Genomic DNA, 27391 nt, shown 5'->3' with positions numbered 1-27391 from the left:
AAGTAGGTTGGAGAAAGTTTCTGTTGTCTTTTTTATAATGATTGATTGGAAATTTAGAATAACAAGATGCTTGTTTCTTGTTCCTGTATAGAATCTGTAGGAGGTGTCTTGGATACCTGCTGCAACGTTCTCTTGTAACTCTTTCATTTTGGCATTTTGGTGAAATGTATTTAAAAAAAAAAAAAAGCCTTGTGGGCTTTAGAAATTCTATCATAGCAATGTGTGTTTGCCACTGCTGGTGTCAGCAAATTTATATCACAGTGTCTGTCCCCTGGTTTTATACTTGTAAAGGCTTAGTTGCAAATTTGGTGCAACTATATAAACCTAAAAAACCTCCAATATCTGTTTTGTTCTCTCTTGGTGACAGCTGATCAGTATCTTCCAGACACTATGAACCATGTTCTCAGCTGTGTGAAGAAGGAGAAGGAGCGAACAGCAGCCTTCCAAGCCTTGGGTTTGCTTTCTGTAGCTGTGCGATCTGAGTTTCAAGCTTACTTGCCAAAAGTCCTTGAAATAATAAAGGCAGCTCTTCCACCAAAGGACTTTGCCCACAAGTAAGTATTTGAAGGTTAGGTTTGAGAAGAAACTGAAACACCAGTTCTTTTTGTATAATTTTTGTCATGTGGAATGAAATTGCCATGTTAAAATCAGAGCTATTTTTGTAAGATTGATAACACAAGTAGGATGAGAAAGTGTTTTAAAAAACAGCAGCTTCTCTTAACTTCTATGTGGTCCCTTTTCAGGAGGCAGAAGTCTGTGCAGGTTGATGCTACAGTCTTCACCTGTATTAGTATGCTGGCACGAGCCATGGGACCAAGTATCCAGCAGGACATCAAAGAGCTTCTGGAGCCTATGCTGGCGGTGGGCCTGAGGTAAATACAAGGCACAGGAGCACGTCTTTCTGTTAGCCACTGGATGGCATTGTTGGCCATGCAGAAGGAGATCTCAAAAGTGTTCAGACTGCGAATGAAGATTATTGCTTTTAAGTCATCTGTATTGCTCTTTCAGAAGAATATGTTTAAAGCATTACAAGTCCTTTGAATTTCTTAAAAGCATTGGTGTCCGTGTAAAGTAGTTTTTTAAAAAGAAAAAAACGCTAATAAATTCAAAAGCGATCTCCTTTACTTCCTACCATTCAAACACATTTGGCAACAACCTGCAAAAATCTAGAAAGCCTCTGAAGGTCTGCAGATCCCTGCTGTATCGTATTGGCAGGGAAGGAGAATGCTGAATATTTGCACCTAGCGGAGTTTGCACCTTCAGAGTTCAGCCCGATAGTTCTTATTGGACATCTAGCTCATGAATATGTCAATATGGGAGGGTATGGAGAAATCTAAGTAACTCTGTGCTACATGGATGTTTAATGTTACCACCTGGAATTGAATTTAGTTACTTTTGTGTCTAAAAAGCACAAGTATGAGGAATCACTTAAGTTTGTAGTAAAGTATGCTGCAGTCCAAGTGGTTTGCTCACCAAGTTCATACAAGAACTCAGTTCATGTGCCTGAGTTCATACAAGGACCCCTATGCTCTGCTAGTAGGTGTTGCTGTGATGTGCGAATGCCCACAAATATCTTCTGATGGGGAAAGGCATAAAGAAAAAGGTGAAATATGCACCTCTTATTGTTTCTGTTCTGATGACTTTGTCTGCTTCTTTCCTTCAGTCCTGCTCTAACAGCTGTGCTGTATGACTTGAGTCGTCAGATCCCCCAGCTAAAGAAGGATATCCAGGATGGGCTGCTAAAAATGCTCTCCCTTGTTCTAATGCACAAGCCTCTGCGACATCCAGGCATGCCAAAGGGCCTTGCTCACCAGCTGGCCTCCCCCAGCCTCACCAATATCCCAGAGGCCAGTGATGTGGGTAGTATCACCCTTGCCCTGCGTACACTGGGCAGCTTTGAGTTTGAAGGTAAGAAAGCAGACGAGCATGGGGTATGGGAAATAAACATTACTGCATTGGAGTACAAATAGCAGGATAACTCAGAATATTCTCTTTAAAATCTTATTCCCTATAAGGCCAGTATTCAAGGGGTAAACCTGTGTTAAATTCCCATCTTCTTCTTTCTAGGCCATTCGCTGACTCAGTTTGTGCGGCATTGTGCAGACCACTTCCTGAACAGTGAGCACAAGGAGATACGGATGGAAGCAGCCCGCACTTGCTCTCGCTTGCTCACGCCTTCCATCCACTTGATCAGTGGCCATGCCCATGTGGTCAGTCAGACAGCAGTGCAGGTTGTGGCTGATGTTCTCAGCAAACTGCTTGTGGTTGGAATAACAGACCCAGGTTAGTTTGGGATTCAGTGAAAAGGATTCTCCTACCATAAGTTCATTTTGGCACATGAGCAGGTGATGATATAATGGTTGTGGTATGGTTTGACCGTATTTGGCATTAACTTAAGCAGCTAGCTTGTTTCTCATGGGTAAAACACTGAGGTAGTAGTGTCTCATGCTGGGGAAGCTCTCGGCATTTTTCTGAAGCTGTAAAGAGTGTTTGAGGCCAGTTGTGAATAATGGCAATAATAAGAAGAGTTTGTGTCATTTAAAGAATAACAAATACGTTCTTGCAGACCCTGATATACGTTTCTGTGTGTTGGCTTCTCTGGATGAGCGATTTGATGCTCACCTTGCCCAGGCGGAAAATTTGCAAGCTCTTTTTGTGGCCCTGAATGATCAAGTATTTGAAATCCGAGAGCTGGCCATCTGTACTGTGGGTCGCCTGAGCAGCATGAACCCTGCTTTTGTCATGCCTTTCCTGCGCAAGATGTTAATCCAGGTAATGCAGAGGGATGGCTGCAGTGAGAATAGAGTATTTGGTAACTGAGATTAAAATGGTGTTAAAGAACTGGGCTACCCAACTGTAGTGAATGCGGGGGGAGAGTGGGTGGATATATTCATCACCCAGCTTAGCAGGTTTCAGCAAGTCTTTCTTTTTGATAGATGTACTGAAGCTCTAGGGATGTATTAAAAAGGAGAGGATAGTAGTCGCTATTTCACCCACATTCGTCTTTCCAGAGTGCTTACAGTCTGTATTGAGGAAGAATGTTCTGTGCTGATTTTAGGTGAATGGATGGCATTGCTTCATACAAGTAGACCAGTACTGAAGCCATGTATTCCATTTAACGTTGATTAACTTTAGCTTCGTTTAGACATAAGCGACTGGATGGAGCGTAAATGTAGAACACCATTTACAAGTGCTGAGATTGCTTTTTCCTTTTGTTGTCATAGGACAGGAGAAGAGGAAATCCGAAGAGGTTTTACCTACCTTTCATCTTCCCTTTCTTATGCTTCCATTGTCTTTTCTACAGATTCTAACAGAGCTGGAACACAGTGGTGTTGGTAGGATTAAAGAGCAGAGTGCCAGGATGCTGGGTCACCTGGTTTCTAACGCTCCACGCCTCATTCGTCCGTATATGGAGCCTATCCTTAAGGTAGAGTCAGGCTCTATCCCTCTCTGTCTCCCTCTCTCACAGACACACATTTTCTGGTGACTTTGGAGTGAGGTGATATAGCAAGTGAATGCATGACCCTCAGCCTTTGTCAGAAGCTGCTGTTCTGCTTCGTTGTAGCAACAGAAAATCAGATTGGTGTGGATGTTGCCTACAGTAATGCATGTATAGCCTAACATATAGACATGTAGCCTGAATTGATTCTGGATTTGCATAATGTATGTAAAACCAAGTTTTCATTTACTCTTGAAATAATCAAGTTCAGCCCCTGAGGGATTTTGGGCATAAACAAAAGGAAAGAACATTTTGGGTACTGTATATACAGCAAGAAGTCTTCTCAACATATTATAATCTGTTCCTCTGTCACCTACCAGGCACTGATAGTGAAACTGAAAGATCCTGATCCAGATCCAAATCCAGGAGTGATTAACAATGTCCTAGCTACCATTGGGGAACTTGCACAGGTAGGGTTGCTGTAGGTACCTCTTGACCACGCTTGCCAGTTGTCAAGCTTCTGGCAGTGCTAGATGAAGAACTTTGTTTTTTTGTTGCTGTTGTTTTCAATAGGTCAGTGGGCTGGAGATGAGGAAGTGGGTAGATGAACTCTTCATTATAATTATGGATATGCTACAGGACTCCTCCTTGCTGGCTAAAAGACAGGTAAGTTTTTGATAGTTTGACAAGGGACTGCAGTGCTTCTTTTGAGAAGTGCTGCAAAATTTACTTTCTGAAGGAAAAGAAGAAAGATAAAAGGCAAGGCAGTATTTTTGGAATGCCTAGACTCACTCTTGGTGCCCATTTGAATTGTAAGTCTGAATAAGGGCAATTAAATCAATCACCCCCTCTAATAAATTGTTGATTATCACTTTCCTTACTATTGACTTATTAAAAACACTCGCTATAGAGGCTTTCAAACCACAGACTGTGGATTGCAGCATGACATATTAGTTTTGACCAGTGAATTTATTCTTCTCTGGGTTTGATCATTCCAGGTGGCTCTTTGGACACTGGGACAGCTTGTGGCTAGCACTGGTTATGTGGTGGAACCGTACAGGAAGTACCCGACTTTGCTGGAGGTGCTTCTGAACTTCCTGAAGACTGAGCAGAACCAGGGCACCCGTAGAGAGGTATGAATGAACACAAAGCTGTCTCACAACTGTTTCTAAAAGCTCTTTCAAGAGAGCTTTCAAATAAATTCCTCTTTTATATATATATATATATATATGTATAAAATATGATATATATATTTTAAAAAAAAAGTGAATAAAAAAAAGGTGAAAGATCATTGTGGCTGATAGAAGTACAATAAGCAGAACTAAAAGGGTAAAAACGTGCCAGTGAAATGGCCTCTAGCAGTTGAATGGAAAGGACAGGTGCTTTCTCCAGGCAATCCTTTTATATCCAGGTCTTTTCTCTAATCCTCAGCACCTTTCCAAATACCTGGATTCATGTGTTGACTTCTGCATTAGTGATGCATTTCTGATTAATTTTGTTTTTGTTTCTCTCTTGTCAGGCTATTCGCGTGTTAGGGCTACTGGGTGCTTTGGACCCCTACAAACACAAAGTGAACATTGGCATGATTGATCAGTCCCGTGATGCTTCAGCTGTCAGCCTCTCGGAGTCCAAATCCAGCCAGGATTCTTGTAAGTATCTGGAGAGGCATCTGTTTTCACTTCTCTTTCAAGTGAATACCTTTGTGATCTACAAACAGGTCTTTATTTTTAATGTATTTACCTGTTTGTTTTTTCTTTTGAGCACATTGTTAGTGTACATATTTCACCTAATACTTGGATGCTCCTGAAATGGTATTGGAGAGCATTTAATACGTAGCTTGTGACACTACCTTCTTTCTCCTAGCGGACTACAGTACCAGTGAGATGCTGGTGAACATGGGAAACCTCCCTCTGGATGAATTCTATCCAGCTGTCTCCATGGTGGCACTGATGAGAATTTTCCGAGATCAGTCCTTGTCCCAGCATCACACTATGGTAGTTCAGGCCATCACCTTTATTTTCAAATCTCTTGGGCTGAAGTGTGTGCAGTTCCTGCCCCAGGTCATGCCAACGTTCCTTAATGTAATAAGGGTTTGTGATGGTGCCATCCGAGAGGTGAGTGTACTAGGGACCACTCCTTCCCTCCTGTTCCCCTTCCCTAAAACAAGAATCCCTTTAAAAGCAAATGCACCTGGCTTTGGGTATTGCTGTGCTTTGTGTTGCTGTCAAGCATGCTGCAGAAGTGAGGTACAGCTCTGCTTTTTCTCTCCTACGAGCATTTGGTAGAATATCCAGTGGAAACAATTTTTCTGCTGCTTATTAAAACAGTTGCTTCTGAGCATAATCCTTAGATGAACAATACCTGATCCTGTTTTTTTCATCAAGCTAGTCTTTTTCAGGAAAACAGCTAGTGCAGCTCCCAAAGCTTTCAGTGATCTCTGCATTAATGTAGTGTTGCAAATAGTTATTATGTAGCAGAGAGAGATTCTTTAAGTTTCTGATGCAGCCATGTACTTTGACTCATCTGTGAGGAAGAAAATTGAATTTGCTACAGTCTGCTAACATTCAGAGCAGTGTGGGTGGTGATTCCACAGCAGCATTTTCTCTTCCTTCCCACTTAAGTTACAGTTTTAGAAGGAAATGAGAATTGTGTGAAGATAAGAATGGGCCTAATCTGCATCTAACCAGAGATGGTTGCTGTTTGCTGAGCCTTTTTCTCAGGCTGCTGAAAACAATCTCTGGGGTGGAAAGGGCAGTTTGTACTGATTATTGCTACTGTGTTGTACAGGTGGGATGGGTGTTCCCTTAGCAGAATCCCAACCCTGCTATAGAACCACTGTTTTCTCCCAGACTGAACTACTACTCAAATTGGAAGAAAGACCTCTCGTGCCTGGGGTTGAAAGTCCTAGACCTGACTGATCTCATTTGCTTGAAAGCTATGCAGTTGTGCACACTCTGTTTAAAAATTTTCAGGTAAAAGAAGATGGTGAAAGTGTACTGGGGAGAAGAGCTGAGGTGGGTACACGTGACACTAAAGCCTAAAGGAGGCAGGTCCTTGTCCTGTATTTAAGCATCCTCTCTCAACACCAACAAAAAGCACAGTACAGGAGCTCAGAGTTCATTTTTGGTAAATATAGGTGTACTGCTCTCACTAAAGAAGCTGATCTTACTCAATTCTTACTCAATTTTCACAAAACCCTGTAATCCTTCTCTGAGCTCCACTTTCACTGTATCTTGTCACTGTAGTCTTCAAATACTGCATGAAGGAATGAAATTTAATATTATAATAATTTAGATATTCCTATTTTCCTAGGGAAAAGACTATATACATGTATTTTATGGACAAGGAGATTTTACCCACATTATTTCATACAAATTTCAAAAATAAATTCATTGCCATGAGTGAATGTTTAAGATTGTATTAGGGGAAACGGAATTGCAAAACTGTCATAGTATATATGGATAAAATTGTCTCAGTCAAAATTCTCTTATGGTATCAACCATCCTTCAAAAAAAATCATGATATATCTGGCAACATGAAAAGGACCAAACTCTCTTTCCCAGTAACTTTTCACCAATACATCTTGGTGGGGATGAGGAAGAGTGCAGAAGGAGCATCTTAAAATGTGTTCCAGTTTTGCTTACAGGCAGCGGGAAAAGGCTACAGGCTAAATTTTTGGAAGCATTCTTCAGACCTGAATTACAAAGCTCTGTAGTAGCAGAAGTCTTGGAGTTTGTGCTTGCAAGTCTATTCTGACACATTCTAAATTTGCTTACCTAAATGTTTGTGTGCTTGACTGTATAAGGCTTTGAGCTCATCATTTTTTAATACAAGTTTAAAACAAATAATAATAAAATTACCCCTGAGCTGAAGCTGCTAAGAATTTAGCCCCGAATTTTGAGCACACAGAAGCTTTGCATGCTGTTTGTTTGTTAACTGAGCTTGCAATTTGCTTATGAAACACAGTTCACCCAGAATTTAAATAGCTACATTGATCACTACCCATTTTTTCCTTCCAGTTCCTGTTCCAGCAGCTAGGGATGTTAGTGTCCTTTGTGAGAAGTCATATTCGGCCCTATATGGATGAAATTGTCACCCTCATGAGAGTGAGTATGATTTTTAAGCCAATGTTTCACTATCAGAAAAGGTGGATAGTGCTTCTGTCATTGTCAAATGCATCAATTACTTCCTAAGTTCATATTAAGTGCAAATTCCATTTATTTGAAGCAATAATTGCATCTTGAAATAACATGTCTTTGGAAAAATAATTTACATTATTTTGAGTAACGGCAATAAGAGCAGCTCCTAGAATCCACTAGTGCCTGAATTCTTTCAAGTTCTTGGGTTTTGTGTATTTAAGACTTGAAAAAACATAGTTTTAACAAGAGGTGTTTGGAGTTCATAAATAGATGGCATTTCACTTCATTTTCATGTACTGTTTGCAAACACTTAGAGGTTAGGAAAAATCTATTGCCTAGAGGTTGTTTTTATCAGATCTAAACATACTGGAGGCACCAAATGTTTTAAAAACAAACCAGAACCACCCACTTATATAACTATAAGAGAAGTATAGTCCCTCTCTGCAAGCTTGAGTTTAACTAGATACTGTCTCCTACAATCTGCTTTTCTTGCAATTAGTACAGCTCAGCTGAAGGAGAACTACTTAATTTCTTTTTGGTTTCTTTTTCTTCTGTAGGACTTCTGGGTCATGAACAACTCCATACAGAGCACAATTATCCTACTTATCGAGCAAATTGTGGTAGCTCTAGGAGGCGAGTTCAAGCTCTATCTGCCTCAGCTCATTCCTCACATGTTACGGGTCTTCATGCATGACAATAGTCAGAGTCGTATTGTCTCTGTCAAGGTGAGTGGGAAGCTGCAGCCAGCTGGGTTGATTTTGGGTATTGCCAGGGCAGGTGCAGGCTATGTGCCTTATTCCAGAAGGACTTCTACTGCTAGTATGTTGAAAGCAGGTGAGGGGTGCAGTTCAGCAATGGTTTAGGGTGAAATGATACAGGCAGTAGTCTGTTTAAGGTGCAGGGTCAAAGCAAGTTTTCTCTAGATACTGATTTATTTAGAATGCATCTTTCCTGACTTTGGGTCACATTGGGTCATTTTTCCCTCCAGCTACTGAATGCAATCCAGCTCTTTGGAGCTAACCTGGATGACTACCTTCATTTGTTACTACCTCCCATTGTAAAGCTATTTGATGCCCCAGATGTCCCAGTAGTGGCTCGCAAGTAAGTGTTAGTGGCTTTGCAGATGTGGTGGTTTTTTTTGCCTGTGGTTTTCAGGTTCCTCCGTGATTGCCCACTGATTTCTCAGTTGGACATCACAGCACTGTTATTAGCTTTTCTTGGGTATAGACTATTACTGGATCTCACCTGTCAGAATTTTAGTCTCTGCGACTTGCAAGCTGTCCTGCAAGTGATAGCTGCATTAATGATTTTGGTGACATGTTTTTGCTATTACTGCTGATGGCTAGGAGGTCTGAGCATGAATCACCAATATTTTTACATTCTGCTTCTCTTGTACTGTGAGAGATTAGAAGTCTTCCTTTTTTTCTGCTCTGACTTTAGAGCTGCTCTAGAAACAGTGGACCGCTTGACAGAGTCCCTGGATTTTACTGATTATGCTTCACGGATTATTCATCCCATTGTGCGAACACTAGATCAGAGCCCAGAGCTACGAACAACTGCAATGGACACACTTTCCTCTTTGGTATTTCAATTGGGAAAGAAGGTAATAGTCTTCTAAGGCTCGCAAGCATATAGGGGGAGGAAAATATCTTTGTTCCAAAGATCAAGAACTTAAAGTTGATTGTTTGTAGTACGCTCATTCTGAATTTTTAAAGAGAACACGCTTTCCTTCTCTTAGTTGGTTCTGGAATCAGGAGTTACTGAAATCAGACTTTCAGAATTGGTTTATTATAAGATCAGTCAAACAAAGGTAGAATTTTACTGCTCTTGGTGAGACTGAGTAACTAGCTTTTGATGCATTCCCCTGTACAGTACCAGATTTTTATCCCGATGGTGAACAAAGTTCTGGTGCGACACAGAATTAACCATCAACGCTATGATGTTCTTATCTGCAGGATTGTAAAGGTGAGCATAAGGATACTTTGGGAATGTTTTCTTGTTGAAACTGATGTAGCTGTAGTGAAGAGAGGCTTCGCTTCAAGTTACTCATAAGACGAACAATAGTTGTTGCTGTATTTGTTAAAATCTCCTTATAGAGCTATACTGCAGATTACATTGGGAAAATTGTCAACTGGTATCAGTTACTTCCTATAGAAAAATCACCGCAAGTTCTAGGTAAGAACTTGCGCTTGTAACCAGTGTCATTAGTTTTTCTCTTGGTTGTTCTTAAATGTGGATTTCCTGTACTGTTTCCACAAGTGCCAGGGTTTAATACTAAGGTAACAAGGTCTCCTTTTCTGTAATAGGGCTCGCGTTTCAAAAACCCAGTAGCTGCTTTGTAATTTGATTAGTGTAGGACAAGCAGCATGTTGCTGTCCCAGACCTAGAAGAAAGACAAATAGGAAAGAGTGCTTATTTTTAAGGCATGTTATTCCATGGTGGTGTATCATTCTGTCCTTTAATACTAGGACCTAATGCTTATTATCTTAAATGGAAAGGGGCTATCATTTGAGTTCACTGGTTTATAAGCTGTAATAATCATTATGAATCACAGCTGTTTGCATCACAAATTGAGCTGTAAGATTGGATAGTGCACTGACTTTATCATCCATTTGGCTTGCAGAAAATTGCTTTTATGTGTGTGGGTGTGATCTTCATTGTAAACCATTTTATTGTAGGGTTATACTCTAGCTGATGAAGAGGAGGATCCACTGATTTATCAGCACCGGATGTTAAGAAGCAACCAGGGAGAAACCTTGGCCAGTGGTCCAGTGGAAACAGGTCCAATGAAGAAACTACACGTTAGCACCATCAACTTGCAGAAGGTAGAAATTCAGCTCTGCACAGCAGGAGTTTGTCACTGAAGGGAAGAGCTATTGTGTCTCAACTGAGGAGTTTGTCCAGTGCATCTAAACAACATTTGTTTACATCTCTTTTCTGTTGCTAGTTGTGGACAAGAACTAAGGTCAAAGTAGTGTCTGAGACTCTCTTTAAAATCAGAAGGTTCTAAGCGATGTAAAAGATAGGAGCAGTTGAATTGCCAAGCTATTAACAACCATGAAGTAATCCTGAAACTTTCTCTATATGGGAAGTACGAACAAGGCTTCCTTGATTACAAAGAATCATCTGTAGCTTCTAGAGACATCTATTTCAGAGCCCCTGCCTTTTTTTATTAAACCATTTCTTTTATATCTTAGTATTTGTTATGTTCTCTTCAAGCCAGTGTAGATCTTAATAGCTAAGCTACTTTCAACAGTAAATGTATGCAGCAGTCAGTGCAGTAGCAGGATGGATTAGTTTGAAAATGCTGGGTTTAGAAATGTAATTCTAAATGCATTAAGTATTTTTAAGCTGATCTTTCAACAATGGTTTCATCTCTTGATGTATTTTTGTAGGGAAAGAATTATTCGTGTTAAATATTTGTCATGACAGGAATACATTTAGGGAAGATTTCTTAGAAATGAGACTGACCAACTGCAAATGATTTGGACAAGGTAAATGGATTTCAGGGAATTGAAAAGGGAATTTCAGAAATGTGATTTGGAGCTATGAAGAAGTAATTCTGCCTGGTGATGGATTTCTTCTGCTTTTGGATTGTGCTTCATTTGAAGTTAAATTGTCTTGCTTTGTACTTCAGGCCTGGGGAGCAGCAAGAAGAGTCTCCAAAGATGACTGGTTAGAGTGGTTAAGAAGACTGAGTTTGGAGCTGCTCAAAGATTCCTCCTCACCATCCTTGCGCTCATGCTGGGCCCTGGCTCAGGCATATAATCCTATGGCTCGGTAGAGTATTTATGTGTTTTTCAGATCACTTGAAATTACAGATGCAAGCCAGAGATCGTAAGGAGAAAGTTACTTAAAAGCTGTTGGGTTCCATAAATAGGGTTAGATCCTGCTTTGGGACGAATCAAATAGTTGGCAACTTGATTTTATTTCCAGCCCTCACAATTGGCAGCTCCATGATGTGCACGAAATCTTTCAGTGGAATTCTTCATATTAGTTGAGAAATAACATAAGGCACATAAAAGCAAAGTTGGAAAAACAGCAGAGTATGAAATAGCTTCAAGGATCTGCTGTGGGTGGATAAAAATTCCTCTGAAGGGAATAAGCTGCTGGGCTTTATTTCTTTTGCAACCAGTATCTGGAGAAACTTAATGTTTCTGTAAGGAGTTGCTTGTGTATCTCTTCATGATGGCATAGGCTTGTCATCTAAGTGCATAAGAATCTGACTACTGCTGTTCATCCCTGGTTTAATTTTGTCTTAATGTAAGCTTTATCACTTACAAAATAGAAGAGGAGACAGCGTGATGAAAGGTCAGCACTTCCTAGGTAGGCAGAAGTAATGCTAGTGTCCTCAGTGCATGCTTACAAATGCATCTCAAACCCATTTCACAGTATTTTTTCAGAGTGTTAGCAGTGACAAGGGCTCTAACTGTATCTGTTTTTTCATCACCCTTCCTCCTCTCTTCTCAAGCTTTGCCACTAATGCAGTCTCCAGCTATTGCAGTCCTCTAGTGAGCACAGAAAGCGTGTCTATGTGTGTCCAGAGAAATGACCAATCATCCTTTTCAGTGCTGCTCTGGAAAGTGTGTTCTGACCTAAAATACTTGCTGGCATATGATAGTACAATATTGTGCTATGATAGTGTCTCATCCTATTATGTATTCTTAAAATGCAGTATTTGGTACAAAAGTTAGCTTTTATAAAAGCTAACCACTATGTATTACAGGTAGAGAGATGTTTGCATTTTGTAGCTTTTCTTTCTGAGTAAACGGGCAAGTCCACTGTCAAATATACCTTTTCATTAATAATGAATCCCTCCCTCTCACTCTTCTGGTTTTCCTTTTCAGAGATCTTTTCAATGCTGCTTTTGTTTCATGCTGGTCTGAACTGAATGAAGACCAGCAGGATGAGTTGATCCGAAGCATTGAATTGGCCCTGACCTCTCAGGACATCGCAGAGGTTACTCAGACACTGCTGAACTTGGCAGAATTCATGGAGCACAGTGACAAGGTAGAGATGCTGTCGGGCAACTCTTTTTTTCTAATGCTGGCTGGTATCTGGTATATGGAAAGGGTGTGAAGAGTTCATGTGCACTTTCTCATACTCAATTTGCTTTTGATATATGTGCTTTTACCCAGGGTCCATTGCCTCTGAGAGATGATAATGGCATTGTCCTCCTCGGTGAAAGAGCAGCAAAATGTCGAGCATATGCCAAGGCCCTTCACTACAAGGAGCTGGAATTTCAGAAGGGTCCCACCCCGGCCATTCTAGAGTCTCTTATCAGGTAGGACTGCAACTGATGAGGTTTCTGCTTTCACATCAGTACTCAGTTTAGGATACCATTAGGATAAATCTAGATAATTCTTAGGATTTCATTATCTGACTCTGTTGTAGGCTTACCAACTCTAGCTTGTATGCTCCTAGCTGCTAAGTTCTGCCCTTTTACTATGTGATTAAAATTCCAATAGAAGCCACAGGAAGTGGAAAGGATGCGGCGTTTTCTGATTTCCACCCCTCACCCTTCAGGTTCTAATTTCTTGGAGTTGTGCTTTCTTGTTTTTTGTTTTTTCTCCCCTTTTATATTCTTTCATCCTTTGTCCCCTCTTACATTTCTGAGGAAAAATACAGAATTCAATGTGTTCCCTTTAATGGTCTCAGTCACTTGTGAAGCTGTCACCTCTGTGTATCAAAAAGCAAGTTAAGGAGCAAAGACTTGAAGTAAATCGGGGTTAAAAATGAAAGACAATTTTTTATTAGAAATTAAAAAGTTTAGAAATTTTTAAATCCACTTTATAGACCACAGTTAAAGTAGTTCCAACTATAGTTCCATGCAGTTGAAATTTGCAGTATTAATAATTAAATGTACATAAAGCAGTTCCCGAGACACTATCTCCTATTTCACACAAGACTGAACAATTTAAATTAGACTCAAGTTCTCTGTAAGGTGAGTAAAAATATTAACTATAATTATCTTTTCCAACATATTCAATCAACAGTATAGCTATGGGAGGAGTCTTTGTTTTTTAAATGTTATTTGCAGCACTGTGTTATATAAGGGAGGAACAACGTACAGATTTACAGCGTGAAATCTCTTAACTTTTAATTGGGGAATCTTCAGAACAGATTTTATTATTTCTCAGTCTGGTATGCTAGCATATGATTTAATAACTTCTGGCATGTAGTAGTGTTTTGCTTTTTGGATACAGTGGTTTTAAGTGTTGGAGTTGAGTTTGTTGGTTGGGTTTGGGATTTTCTTGGCTAACTTGCTGTTCTCCCTTTTTCTTACCAACATATAGCACACCTATGTTCTAACATGAACGTAATTTGGTGGCAGCCCAGGAAGTTGCGTTTTAGTTATCAGGCTTTAGGTGATCTTTGAACAGGAATAAGTATTGCAGAGACAAGTCCTTCCTCCATTGTGCTATCTGCTGAATGCAGCCCTCTGTGAGGACTTATTTGAAACAGTAGCAGGAGATGGCAGTAAAACGTCAGGAGAGAACCTGTGCAATATTAGTTTATCCAAAATTTTTTAGCTTAATTTGTTTCCTCTGTGGGAATGTAAGCCAATTACCGTATGCTAAAGAAAGGCGCGTCGAGGACAATTCTCATTGGTGATTCCTCTCTCTAGAAACCACTGTCATTTTTGTGATTTCAGTCCCTCTTGAAAGGAGTTACTCAGCAACGTTTATTCTAGACACTGATGGAATGGGAACAAGGAGGCTTTCTTTTTGCAGTCCTTGCTTGGCTGGTTAATGCAACCTGATAGTTGCAGCACTAGTGAAAACACCAGTAAGCTTTCTGACGGTGCTGTAAGTGCGGGAGGTATTTTACATTTTGTTCTAAATTATTATAACACAGTATTTATCCCTTTGGAAGGTCTTAAGAGGATAAGATAAGTCTGAGCCCTGATAACACTAGTGGCTGTGTCTGGTGTTTAGTGTTCCTTAGTGACTGTGTGTGTACATGGTTTGTAGTTGTTGCACAGATAAAGTGGACAATTAAATGGTGGGTTTTGTGTTGTCAGTTGCCCACCTTCTCTGTAATGGCATCAAGTAGCTGTATGATCAAATATTGCTTTCCTTTATGGCTTGAAATCTTCTGGTCGGATCTTCATCTCAACCCTTTTTAGGGAATAGGTTGATCCATGCCACCCGTACCAGGTGATACCATCCATGTTTTTGGTGTGTTCTCCTTTGCGGTAGTAAACCCCATTCAGATTGGAATCCGTGCAGCAGTTGTACCAATATCCACCTTTTCAGAAAACAAATAGATTCCTGGTGAGCCATTTAGTTAGAACAGGTATGTTTTGTAGTAATAACATGAATTATTGCTGCTTACCAAGGGAAGTGTCCAGAATGCAGTATTTAATTATCAGTCTATGGTCCTAATAGCTGGCATTACAGGTAAATTGAAAACTTAACATAAATACTGAATACATACAGGCTTTACAGTTAAACAGTTAAATTAGTTCATTAGCTTTTCATTTAGTTGATCATTCCTCTTAAAATATTTCCTCGCTAAGTTTCTGTCTCTGACTCTGAGAGTTAGCATAGGAAATAAATTTGGCTTCTTAGTGGGCACGTAAAGGCCAGTAGAAGATTTCTGGACTGCCACTAAGCTGCATTATTTTGGGATAGATATCAGTTCTATTTGTTTGTCACACAGTGGTGGAACAGAAAACTTTAAAAAAAAGGGTAAGATGCAATGGAAAAAATTATATGAGGTCTGTCACAAAGATAAAGATAACAAATCGAATGAAAAGTGTAACTTCCTGAGAGGTTTTTAATAGAGTAGGAATAAAGATTAGAATTCAGGTTGAACCTTGAGGTGGGCGTAGCTCCCCAGGAGAATACAAGTCTCTGATACTAGAACTTGAAACTTCATTAAAATATTTAAAAACAAAAACAAACAAAAACCCTTGTAGATATACTGAAACAATTTCCTACATCGTTGAATTGCACCAACATCTGAGATAGTCTGGCAAATAAGCCAGTAATAGGCTGGCTAACAGTATGTGTATGTGAGAGCATGCACTAAATCATTTGAAGAGTACTGATGTTCATAACATACAGGCTGGCTATACATAAATCACAGGATCATATCACAGAATCATAGAATCGCTTGGGTTGGAAGGGACCTTAAAGATCACCTAGTTCCAACCCCCCTGCCCTGGATCAGGTTGCCCAAGGCCTCATCCAACCTGGTCTTGAACACCTCCAGGGATGGGGCATCCACAGGTTCTTTGGGCAACCTGGTCCAGTGCCTCACCACCCCCTGAGTGAAGAATTTCCTCCTAAATTCCTCCTAATTTCCTACATGAGCTTTAACAGCCACATCTCACGTGTAACTGACAAGCATGTATTCCAGGGCTGGTGACGTTTCCCTTGATTTTACCGTGTAGGTGCTAGTTATTTTGCAAGAGAGACTCCTGTGTGCTCAGCAAATTACCCAGGCAGCTTGCTGAGGCCAGGAAGGCATTTGTGTGCTTTACCTTTACGGAACTGGGCACAGTCATCCACACACTTGTCGTTATCCTTGTCCTTTGTGCTGAAGGCTGTGTTGTTGTGGTACCTGAGCGAGTCCCGCCCTGTGTTGCCGGTGTAGTTCCCCACAAAAAGACGGTAGCTGTTTAATTCATTGCTCAGGGTGAATTGCTTGTATTGCGCATAGCGTATGTTACCTTCCCAGTCCTGTCGCAGAACAGTGAGGAAATAGGTCTTAGAATAGGTTTGAAAATACTCCACGGTCTACTGATACACAGTGCATGTTGCATGTCTTTTCTCAGTCCTAGGTTTTTTATGCACCTTTTCTATTGAGGAACACACTGCTGAAACTTCTCTGCTAAGGCAAAGAAACTTTCCTGAGCCAAGCACTGTATTTCCGAGTCTACGCTGCTGTTAAACAAGATGTATGGAAACCTGGTGTGCACCTCATACATTCAGCAGCCTTGTTTGATAGTGTGCTACCCCAAGTCACTTTGTTCTCTATGAAAGAGCAACTTCTAGATACAAAGCCTTTGAACTCATCTTTTCCATTGTACGTGGCCCATCCTTCAAAGCTATTGTGCTAGCCATAAGCTAGTCCAAGTCAAAACCAAGCTGTTATTAGATTGTAGAAATTTTGGGGGGTAATACAATGCAATCCCTCTGGTACACAGACTGAAAGGAAGTGCTGCAAAAGGAGAAGACTCAGTCTTTAAATCTTTATCGGATACCTAAGTGAATCTTTAAATCTGAGGTGGTCAGCAGTTTGATTTCTGTCTGCAGTGGATTCTGCAGGATTCTCTAGAGCTCAGTCTGTTTGGAGACTGAAGGCTGTGCTAATGACTTTGCTTGCTGGAGAACATGATTCTGCCTTGTCCTTGAATCTGTCACTAGGTCCTTCCTACCTCCTTCTCCTATAACTAAAGCATGTAAATTCCTTGGGCCTTCCATAGAGATAGGAGATGGTATCTGCTATGAAAGAATCACTTCATTAAAAAACAAACAAAAACCAAACCAACCAAACAAAAAAAAACACTTTGGCTGCTGAGATTGAGAGCTAATTAATTACCTCCAACTCCACTCGCAAAACAGTGGGCCGTCTTGAAAGTCGGTAGATGTTTTCATTTCCCAGCCAAAAATCTCCCCGAATATTGCCAAATCCTTCCTTGTATTGTTTCCAGTCCCTATTGAAAGATGTCAAACCGACTTTACGTCTTTGGATGATAGTCCAGCCACCTCCATCTGTCTCCATGTCACAAAACACCTAGAACAGGGAAAATGTAGTGCTTACCAGTAGGCTTAGGAAGCTTAATTTCTACTGAAACGAGACAAGAAACAGTGCTGTTCTAGATTTCGCAAGTTGAAGAGAAGAAAAAATTCTTTTATCAGAACTGTTTCCATTTTTCCTACTCAAATGTACATCCCTTCCTAGTTTGCCTATATAAAGATGCTGGTTCAAAGTGCAGGGCATCAGGACTTAGTACGTGCTCTCCTCCTCTCTATAGCAGATAAGTATTTCTTGATTATATTTCAAAAGACATGCAATATACGTTGTGTACTTGACATCCTTACCTCCAGCTCCGGACTCCCCAGAAATTCATCAGGAGGTAGCTTGTAAACCCCAGAGATTCGGTAGTTCCTCTGATAAAGTGACGAGCAGTCATAGACAGCATCTACTTGAATCGGAACCATAAAGTAAGAATCTGAACAGCAAGAATAATCCCCTCCTATACATATGGTTTCTGTAAAGTTTAGTTTGTAGTACAGGGAGTAATAAAGAGAAGAAGACTTCCTGCAAGTCTGTTTTCCTGAAATGGTTTACTTTTGATCAATGCATGCATTGGAAAGAGAAGCGAGAGCACTGGGACCTCAAGTGATCGTTTTTTTTTGTGTGTGTGTGTGTTTATTTATTATTTTATTTACCTCTCCTATCCAAAGAGAGATCTTTGCTTTCTTTTCACATTGCATGTGTGTGTGTCTTGGAAGGTAAGGTATTTGTTTGCTGTCCTATTGTCTGTCTGTCCTCCCCCTGCCCAACCACCCCCAAAAAATAAAGGCTTATCCAGTAGAATGGATAGGCCTGCTGCCAGGTGCATGTTTTGATTGCTTGGACAGGTTAGCTGAGTTTGTGGGTGAGGCGTATTAGCTCAGCACTTTTTGTACCAGAGCCTGTGACTGAGGCAGTGGCTTTTAAGCTGCAGTCGGTCTCTGCAAGCCTCCTTTCCTTCCTGTGCAGGAGCTGACTTGAAGCTGGTGATGTGCACAGGTATTCCGCTGAGGAAGATAAACTAGGTGAAGCAGGGCTTTATCCATTCTGACAGTTTTCAATTTAGTACAGACTAAACATCTCTTACTTGGCGGAGTGAGACATGTCTGTTTTAAATACCTTGTGGGCCAGTTTTTTCTGTTATTTTTTCCATACCTTTACTACGGCTCCAATGAGGTCCATTCATGGTAAAATCTTTAAGGCCTACTGTAAACAGCGAGTGGTGCGTCAAAACTAACCAAATGGAACTTCTTGCAAGCAGAGTGTAGTGAATAGATTTAGAAGTTGTTTTCTTTGCATTAAAAAAAATCGAAATTAAGTTTTTTGGCAAACCAACTCATCCCAGACAACAGCAATCTTTTTAAGGAAGTTTTAAGCTTGTTGAAATTAATTTCCTTTTAAAAGAAAAGCCCGCAAAACCTAGAAATTTCTTTACAGGTATGTGTACTACAAAATGCACCTGCATTCCACATTTATTACAGGCCCGTGCAATCACTGTGTGCAATGAAATCTTCCCCCAGGGAAGAGAGAGTTTTTGAACAATTTAAATGTGTTTTGGCTAGGCTTGTATCACAGCTTGCATCATCTCTACCACTAGATTTTTGAGAATTATTCAAATAATGGACCACTCTTTTACTCTTGCTCAGAGATAATCGTAAAGATACAATTACAAATCTCCAGTGATACTTAGAGATCACTTCTAATTGTTTTACCCTCTTCTAGTCCCTTTATCAGCACTGTTAACTCAAAGGATATTACTGCCAGAGCCATTCTCTGATGAAGCTACCTCCCTTTCTTGGAGTGGTACTTCAGTGCTCAGAAAATGAGGTATTAGACCAAGTTCATCACTGTGCTAGCACACTATCTTCAGTTTTTCCACTCCCTGGTAACAGACATACAGGTGTTAAAATATAGCTGGATCTTTGGACATCTGACATGAAGTTGAATTGTTTTTCCTCAGGATCACCTGCCTGTGGAAGTACTTTAAGCAGAAATATTCAGAAGACATACTTGATAATCACATTAGTGGGACATGCTAGCATTAAGAACTAATTATTATTTCATTTTGTGCATTAAGGGTTGCATCTTGGGAGCTTGGAGACTCCCTCCTTACCAGCTGAAGTTTGTGTGACCGTCTGAGCTGCCTGGAGTTGCATGATATCTATCTGGTTGTTCATTTCAGAGTATTTGCTCTCAGCATCAACGAGGCGGGACTCCATCTGCTTGGTGCTTCCTTCCAGCTCCATCACTTGCATGACCACATTCACCCAGTCACCTTCCTGCTTCTTGCTCAGCTCCTGCAGCATTCTGCTCAGGTTGGCTACTTGCAACTTGAGCTCTTTAATCTCATCACAGCAGCCTGTCATCTTGGACTGTGCATTCCCATTGATCGTCCTCCTTTTGGGAGGCTTTTGCAGCAGTGCTGGATAGATCGCCACAGACACGGTGATAATGCAGAGCCACGCCAGCTGAGCAGTTGATCTTCCTGGCATTTTTGCTTACAGTAACAGAAAACTTCCAGCTGACTGCGAGTCGTCTGAATGCAGCTGGGGTAGGTATGAAAGTTTCAGCAAGTGCCACAGCAGGCTGGTACCTAGGTTTCTTCCAATGAAGTGAGTCTCTGAAGGTGGAGCCTGAAGAAGCAGCCTTTTTTCAGACCCCTCCTGTCAGAGTCTGTGCACTTTGGAAGTTTGTCTCAGAGCATCTTAAATACTATTTTTCTGTTTACTTCCACCCCCCTGAAGCTATGTGGAACTTTCTGGCCCCTCCCAGTTCATCTGTTCGTATCAGGTGTTTACAGAGTGAAATTGGAACAGGTTTCAGCCCAGAAAGGTTGGGGAGAGCCGGCAAGACTTCACTCAGCTCTGTCCCGGAGGGGTGTGGAAGAGGGACAGGAAATGAGGAAAGTTTCCAGTAATTATTGCTTATTGGATTGTAGCCCTCTTGGTGACTAACTCTGGCACTACAGTAACATAAGAGCCTTAGAGGTCCAGGACGTGAAAAGTCTGTCCAAACAATGTGAGTTTTAAAAAGTTTAAGGAAGGTAGCTCCCTAGCAGGTACCCCTAGCTGCAACAAGTCCTACTAGCATATTGCCCAGAAGTTGTGTGGTGTAATAACTCTGTGCAATATTCCTGCAATATTTCTTAATTTAGGGAATATTTTAACAAATTCACCAATTTAGCATCTAATCCTCCTCTCTCTGGACACTGTCTGTGAAGTACTTGTTTTGTGGAATTCAGTGCTGGTCTTACTAGAGAGGGGATATCTAAGGTGGGGTGGAGAGAAGTCTGAAAAACAGGTAAATCAAAACCCGTGCTTCTGTTTAGCCATAGTGGACAAGCAAGAGGACATTAATGTGAAAGACAGTGATTAAAATTGACAGGAGATGTTTTTGGCTTATTTTTTTGCCTTTTTTTTTTTTTTACAGGATCTGATCAGTCTAACTCCAGTGCAATGGAGGCTAGTTTATTAACACAATTTTAAGAGAGGAAGATCATCTGTGGGTAATTAAAATGCCCACAGCTATGCAAAGTCTAGGTTTAAGAATAACTCTGAATCTTTAGACATTCAGAGTATAGGTCAAACATCAGCTGACTGAGATATAGTGAGTTCCCATCTCCTCTTTTATATCCTTGAACAGTTAAAAAGTTGAGTATAGCTGTCTTGAAGTAGAAGAGCTTCATCAAAGGTGCAGCCTTTTGCAAAAGGTCTGCAGCTTTGTTTTAGATCCTTGTGGATATGTTGTTTTTCCACAGCTGGGCTGTTCTGCAATTGCAGTGCATGTGGGTTCTTGCATCTCCTTGCAAAGCTTCTGATTGTGACAACTGACAGAGATAAGATGCAATGAAGGGATAAATGCCATGAAAGCTTCTTGGTGTCCACAAAAACAAAATAAAGCTAATCTTGCTCCTTTTACAAAGAAAATGAGAACAAACACAGCAGATGTATTTTGCCATCTAGATTTTTCTTTTGCTTGTCCAAAGTGGCTGCAGGATTTCTGCTTAATTAAGATTGCTTAATTAAGCATTGCTGATCTCCCATTCTCTTTTAGAGAATTGGGAAACATCATCTAGTTGATCTTTGTAGCTTTGTTATACTTGTTGCTAGATTTTTTTGTTTTGCCTCTGAGTTGCACCACAGCTGGCAAATGGCTTTTCTGTGGAACAGAAATGAGCCTGTTCCCCCTTCCCCTGGGTGCAAAGATTTAGGAGGATAAAAGCATCAAAGTACTGAAGGGGTGGAACACAAATACAAATGTTGCATAACCTTGACTCTTTTCTTTTTAAGAGGAAGAAGAGAGGATCTTCTGGAGGAGATCAGAATGAGAGATCTCTAAGGCAGCATGGGTATCTTGAGGTTTGTTGTGGGTGACTGCCTGTGTGCTGTACTTCAGGCAGAAACCCTTGTAGTCTGTAGTATCAGCTGGTGGGGCTACCGTGTGCTATCGGTGACCTGAGATATCACCAGAGATGTGTGTAAGTAGAATTTGATTAAAGTACTGAGGACACCTCTGCTTAGAGCAGACGGTTGGCTTTAGTCACATTCTTCTTGTGGGCATTCCAGAAGCCTTCCGTAGCAAAATTGCTTTACTCCTTCAGACCAGAAAGTGCCACTGTGCACGGACGAAAGCATGACCTTTTTGTTCTGCCTCTAATCCTGTCTGAGCCCTCTTCCAGCTGGAGCTTCTGTCATTCCCAGGGGCAAATTCTTCTCAGGCTGCCTGCGATGAGAAACATGTTTTTGTGGAAGCTGGAACAAAGAGCAGGACAAGCCAGACTTTGGCTACCCCACCCCAAAAAGTCACCCTGCTAACACCCCCATCATATTACATAGTACTCCAATCCACTCCGCTGCTTCTCTAGCTTACCATAACTCTTCTTTGTTTTGTGCAGTCTGAATTTCCCCACATGCACGCTCATATCATGAGGGGCAAATGTAGAAAAGGGTAGCCACTGTCCTTGCATTCCCTCTTGATTTGAGTTTTGGAAGTACCAAGCATTCAGACAAGCTCCTTGTTGCATCCAGATGTTACAAAACAGTGCAGAAAAAGGCTTCTGAATCCCCACTCTAAACTATTTAATTGAAAATGAGTCAGCCAGGGTTTTATTTCAGATTTAGTCTCTGAACTGTATATCCTAATGCAAGACATCTTTCTCTTGCATACTTTGATTTGCCTGTTTTAAAAAAGATCTGATACTTCTTTGCTCTATCACTTTGTTTGCTGTTACACCTTACAGAGAACATTATGCAGGATTGGAAAAGAGCATAAATCTTCACATCTGTCATTACTTTCGAGGAAGCATTAGGAGAGACTTGGACAGACATCTCTCTTGGCAGAGACTTTAGCCTTAATGGAATTTGACTTCTTTGAGTATTTGAATCTCTCCCTGTTGCATGGAGAACAGAGTAGCAGTCTATTAGGCAGCAGTACCTATTCATGCAAGTCATTGCCATATAAGATCAGCTGTAGAAGTTGACAATCTATAGGAATTAATTCCACTGTTGTGTACTGGTGTATTAGAAGAATAAATAAATAAATCCTGAATTCAGGTTGTATTTTGGAAAGTGGCATAGCTGTGGGCATATGTAGGGAGAAACTAGTTCCCTGATTGCTGGGTAGGTCCTCGTCCTACTTTTGACTTTCCCCTGGCACTGATAGAGAAATCTAGTCAGAAATCCATTGCCCTATTTTTCTTCCATTTTATTTTGTAGGTAGAGATACTCTGTTACATGATAGCTAAAAAGGTGAGCTCTTAAGGTCAAGAACGTGAGGCAAATTCTTTTTGACTTCATTAAGGATGTCAGTTTGAAGTGGTTGGGAGAATTAAGTCCAAACATCATTGCAGTTAGCATGTACCCTATGCCTATGATGTTGGTTGATGTTACCTAATTACAGAAGCGTATTAGTATTACTTAATTAGAACTAGATATCTGGCCCCGGAGGGCCAGATGAAATTAGAGGTGGGTGTAAATGACTGCCTTTTCTGGGAAGTTGTTTTGGCAGGTGTATGTGAAGCCAAGAGAAAGAAGAAGAAAAGCTGTGCCCCATGGGTGTTTATTTGGTAGCTAGTCGTTGCAAAACCCGTAATATGTATCCGGCAAACACTTAGAATCTAGCATTCCTGGTGCTTGCTGAGATGACAAAGACCCTCATCAGCTCTCTGCTGGCAGACCTCAGAAGTCCATGCTTTACCAAGCTCTCTGAAACTCTGCTTTTCCCTTCCAGACAGCCAGGAAGCGTGAAACTATTTACCTCTATCTTTAGAGATACTCATAAATGTTCTACCATTCGGTTTGCTAAAGCTTTGCATTAATGACTAAATCCCTAGTAAAGTCTAATAAAATTGCAGCCTACTGCAACTAATTATAAACACCTGAAGTTACTTTGGAACTGATGAAATGAGAGAGGACTTGATAAGAAACAAACTATGTACTTCCTACAATGACTTGTGATATTTTATGTTGATCTAATAGATCTTTTCTTGCATAACCAACACACAAAGACTCTGTTTCCATTTCACCTCTTTCAGCTAAATATCTTCCTTGGCAATTTTTTGCCTTCCTTGTCTTCACTGACTGGTTAACAAAGAGCAGGCGATACAAAACTTCTTGCAGCCTGAGTAAGGGGGCTGGTAAGAATTTACTTGTAACAATTATCACTGCTTTTCCTTTCAAAGCTTGTGAATGATCTTCTTTGCTTTGCAAGTATTTATATCAAGATTGGGAATATGGCCAATTGTAACGCCTCTGAGCAATGTGGTGCACTCTTGTTGAAAAGGTGAGGTGGGGGGCTAGCCTGGTCTGCCAGGCAGTCAGTCACCACAACTGAACAGCTCTTTGCTGGCACTGTTTTCTTGAATGTATTCATTCCTGGCATTGGAATAATTTTTAGTGGCATGATGGCAGTGTTGTTTTTTGGATTTTTTGGGGGGCGGGGGGGTGCGGGACTTGACACAGGGAGCATTTGTTTTCTGAAGTTTGTTGAATCAAGAATTCAGGGATGTCTGAACACAAATAAACTGTAGAATTGGGGAAAAGAGTCTATAAAGCCAATTTCTTGTGCCAGAGGATTATCTGTTCCCCAAAGTATCCACACTGTATCAATGTCTTCCACTTCTAATCCCAGAAGCAAGCTCTCAGCATTTCAGAAGGAAAAACAGGCTTGATTTAGGTGGGCAAAAGCTGCGAGATAGAGGTTTAATTTTAAACAGAGTTGGGGAGACTGAAAAAGAAGTTTGCTACTTGTCTAGACATTGCATACAAGCTGCTTTATTGCAAAAATCAAGTTTTTCTAGTAAGTTTTGAGATGCTTTCTAGACATAGAAGATGTGTATGTTCTCTCACAGATAGGCTTGGGACCTCTTGAAAAGGTTTTATTACAAAAAAAATTGTTTAGGGAAGATATGTAAGGGTTTAGTCTCTTATTCAGAAGTCCTTGAAGATTCAATATATTTTGAGTGACATAGTACTGCTAGAGACCCTCAGAGATAATGGATGACTGGAAAGCACTCAGGATTGTATAAAAGAATATTTCTAGTGAACGTTAGACATCATGCCTGCGTTTTGTCAAGGAGAAAATCCATCATTTGAGTGTTTTTCCTGCTGAAGCCAGTAAAGTTGTTTTTTGTTCCCAGTTCGTCTGGTTTCTGTTTAAACAGCCTTTAGAATATACAAGCAATAGGAGTGTATTTCTCTTAAACACTGTTCTTCTTTTTGTGATTCTAGCTCAGAAGTGAATGCTGAAAACTCGCATTTTAATTTGATATCTTGATAGTCAAACAATAGGTTCATATAACCATTCACTACTATTAAAGTAGCTCAAGACTTTTGTCCCAAGATTTTTGTTGCAGTAAAGCCTTTGACACCATCTCCCACAGCATCCTCACAGCTAAACTGAAGAAGTGCGGTCTGGACAATAGGGTAGTGAGGTGGACTGTGAACTGGCTGAAGGGAAGAAGCCGGAGGAGCTTAAGCCTTTCCTGAGAGTTGACATATGTAACGTATGACCTATCAAGCCTATATCTAAAAAATTCTAAGAAAGGGAATAGTGTAGTCTTCTTCTATGTCCTGCTGCTGAGCCATCATGGCGGTGGGTAGTGTGTGGTGTTGGTGGTTGTTTTTTTTTTTTCTCTAGCTTCTGAACAAAAATGAACAGATCAATTTGTTCTTCCCATATTTGATATGGAGAATTGATCTTCGCCTTAGTATTAAACTTTGTATTGTCCTGAATTAGGAACAACTGCAAGGACACCACCCAGTGAACAAAGACTTAAGTTACTCTCTGCTGGGTTAGCCAGCAGCATTGTTTCTATCTGTACAGATGTTTTCCCACCTTGTCCTTTAATCCAAAAAGACTGTAGGAACTTTTCCCAGGTACAAGAAGAACTATATCCTCCTGACTTCTAGCACTGTGGCTAAACTCCCCTGGAAACTCTGCCTGGCTGGAGTATTAGTCCTTTGGGGCCTTTTTTGTGTGCAGGGATGTTAGTGTTATTTATTCTGTCCAGTCCCCAGCACAATATCTAAAAAAAACAGCTTTTTAATGCTTTAAAAATGTAGAATTTAGGGTGATTTTGCCTGAGCACAGGCCTCATCATATCTGCAGGAAGAGAGGCAATGCTGTAACAGTGGGGAGATGAAAGGGAGGGAGGGAAGCACAGAATGGCGTGATTTCTGAACGTATTTTGAATGCATTAGCAGAGCTCCACGTGGAAATGCTTTTCTAAGAGAAGTACAGTCCGCTGGCCCACTATCAGAATTTGTATGCACAGAGTTGTGGGTCTGTTAAAACCACATTCATCAGCTGCTGCAGCAGTGATTTTGGGGAACTGTCAATATATGTCCCATGATCAGAGCACACTGCATGCCGCAGAAGAGGAAAAGCAGAAATCCAAGCTCTGTTAAAACAAACAAAAAAGCCACAAAACCACAAGGTCAGAACTTAATTAATCCACAAACAATTGCATATTCTTTTGTGTATAAGACTGAAAAGCAAAAAGATTCTGTGTTTATCAAGGTTTTATTGCTCTGAAGAAAGTCTGAATATTCAGCCATGTCAATAGAAGCCAATTTGCATGAATCTTGCTTTGGAGGGATTTTTGTGTTCTTCATGACAGTTGACATTCTGTGTGCAGGTCTGTTTTTGCCAAAACACTCAATGTTTTCTACTCCCTCTGTTTTGTGTAAGCACTCTCTTAATGTGCTATAACAGTGCACTAAATATCTGACAGATTTCCCAGGCAGTGGTTTATACCAGTCCATAAAATCACTTATCTTTACTCACCGTGTGGGTTAGATCACTTATTACAAGAGAGTAATTTATGGTTAATAATCACAACACAGTGTTATATCTCCTGCTGTGTATTCTTTTAAATCCAAGTCTTTCTCCTTCCTCTTCTCTTCTTTCCAATCCCTTTCTTTAAACCTACCAAGACAAAGCTTTCAGTATGAAACACTTCATTCTACTTTGGACAGCCAAGAAAGTACAAAACAAAAAAGAGTAATTGAGTGCACAAGGGAGCATTAGCAAAAGTGCAGTACTAATTGTTGTAGAATAAAAGATAACGGCCAATTTGTCAGGATGCGTTGACAAGAAAGATAAGTTGGAAGTAATTAACTGTCTGACATACTGGAAGTGATGTTCCTGCCAATGGCTCTTTAAATTATCAGAATATGAAATGTGACAGCTATTTATCACTTTTACGAGGCTCTGCTGTCTAGCTTTCCCCTGGGAAGCATGGAGTAGCATGTTCTTTGACTGTCTTGCTTTAAAAAAAGTCAGGGATGTACTCCAAGTGCTTCCCATTTTTGGGTGCCTATCTTCTGGAAATGAGATTGTGTTATGTTCTTAGCCTGACTAAGCCTGATTTGAAAAAGGATATTTTACTTGACCTTTCCAGATATCCATAGCGTGTCAACAAGTCTGGCCCTTTGGTTGTCAGGAAAGGAGACTGCAGGGACAGCAGAAAAGTAATACTTGAAAACTTTCTTTTAGTGTTGGACTGTAATGTGTTTTGTAGCACGCTCAGCTGTTGGGACATCGCCTTGAACAGTTTGCACTT

At 40.5% G+C, this 27391-nt stretch overlaps 2 protein-coding genes across 7 annotated transcripts in view; one reads left to right on the top strand and one right to left on the bottom strand.

Moving 5' to 3' along the window:
- The window catches only part of MTOR (mechanistic target of rapamycin kinase), a 65822-nt gene that overhangs the window by 6521 nt on the left and 31910 nt on the right, over positions 1-27391 (top strand). For 3 of the 5 annotated variants that reach the window (XM_083803134.1, XM_083803131.1, XM_083803132.1), the window contains 21 exons: positions 368-554; positions 744-872; positions 1664-1908; positions 2068-2283; positions 2567-2772; positions 3305-3427; positions 3820-3909; positions 4013-4105; positions 4438-4572; positions 4959-5088; positions 5303-5553; positions 6412-6453; positions 7459-7545; positions 8136-8303; positions 8567-8679; positions 9019-9181; positions 9451-9543; positions 10257-10403; positions 11216-11358; positions 12426-12588; positions 12717-12862. In XM_083803134.1, the coding sequence (XP_083659260.1) occupies positions 368-554; positions 744-872; positions 1664-1908; positions 2068-2283; positions 2567-2772; positions 3305-3427; positions 3820-3909; positions 4013-4105; positions 4438-4572; positions 4959-5088; positions 5303-5553; positions 6412-6453; positions 7459-7545; positions 8136-8303; positions 8567-8679; positions 9019-9181; positions 9451-9543; positions 10257-10403; positions 11216-11358; positions 12426-12588; positions 12717-12862 (3070 nt within the window). The remainder of the gene's footprint in view (positions 1-367; positions 555-743; positions 873-1663; positions 1909-2067; positions 2284-2566; positions 2773-3304; positions 3428-3819; positions 3910-4012; positions 4106-4437; positions 4573-4958; positions 5089-5302; positions 5554-6411; positions 6454-7458; positions 7546-8135; positions 8304-8566; positions 8680-9018; positions 9182-9450; positions 9544-10256; positions 10404-11215; positions 11359-12425; positions 12589-12716; positions 12863-27391) is intronic. The other 2 variants (XM_083803135.1, XM_083803133.1) reach the window with 1 other exon arrangement.
- On the bottom strand, positions 13302-23947 carry ANGPTL7 (angiopoietin like 7). 2 transcript variants are annotated; one of them, XM_083803164.1, is made up of 5 exons: positions 19442-23947; positions 17634-17737; positions 17131-17325; positions 16070-16268; positions 13302-14829 (listed from the first exon to the last, which is right to left on the bottom strand). In XM_083803164.1, the coding sequence occupies exons 1-5, from the start codon at positions 19818-19820 to the stop codon at positions 14660-14662; spliced, it is 1047 nt and encodes a 348-aa protein (XP_083659290.1). In that variant the 5' UTR covers positions 19821-23947; the 3' UTR covers positions 13302-14659. The 2 variants fall into 2 exon arrangements, with proteins under 2 accessions (XP_083659290.1, XP_083659291.1); XM_083803165.1 differs by having other exon boundaries at positions 17634-17734.

This window comes from Anser anser, assembly GCF_964211835.1.
Source record: "Anser anser genome assembly, chromosome: 17".
NCBI classification, from domain to species: domain Eukaryota; kingdom Metazoa; phylum Chordata; class Aves; order Anseriformes; family Anatidae; genus Anser; species Anser anser.
Note: the sequence above shows the minus strand (reverse complement) of the source record. Positions and strands in the feature narration are given on the sequence as shown.

Coding starts and splice junctions, on each gene's coding strand:
- ANGPTL7 (XM_083803164.1), bottom strand. CDS start 19,820: ATGCCAGGAAGATCAACTGCTCAGCTGGCGTGGCTCTGCATTATCACC. Junction 17,738..19,441: donor GGTCACACAAACTTCAGCTG/GTAAGGAGGGAG, acceptor TTCCGATTCAAG/TAGATGCTGTCTATGACTGC. Junction 16,269..17,130: donor TTTTGCGAGTGGAGTTGGAG/GTAATTAATTAG, acceptor GTTCTGCGACAG/GACTGGGAAGGTAACATACG.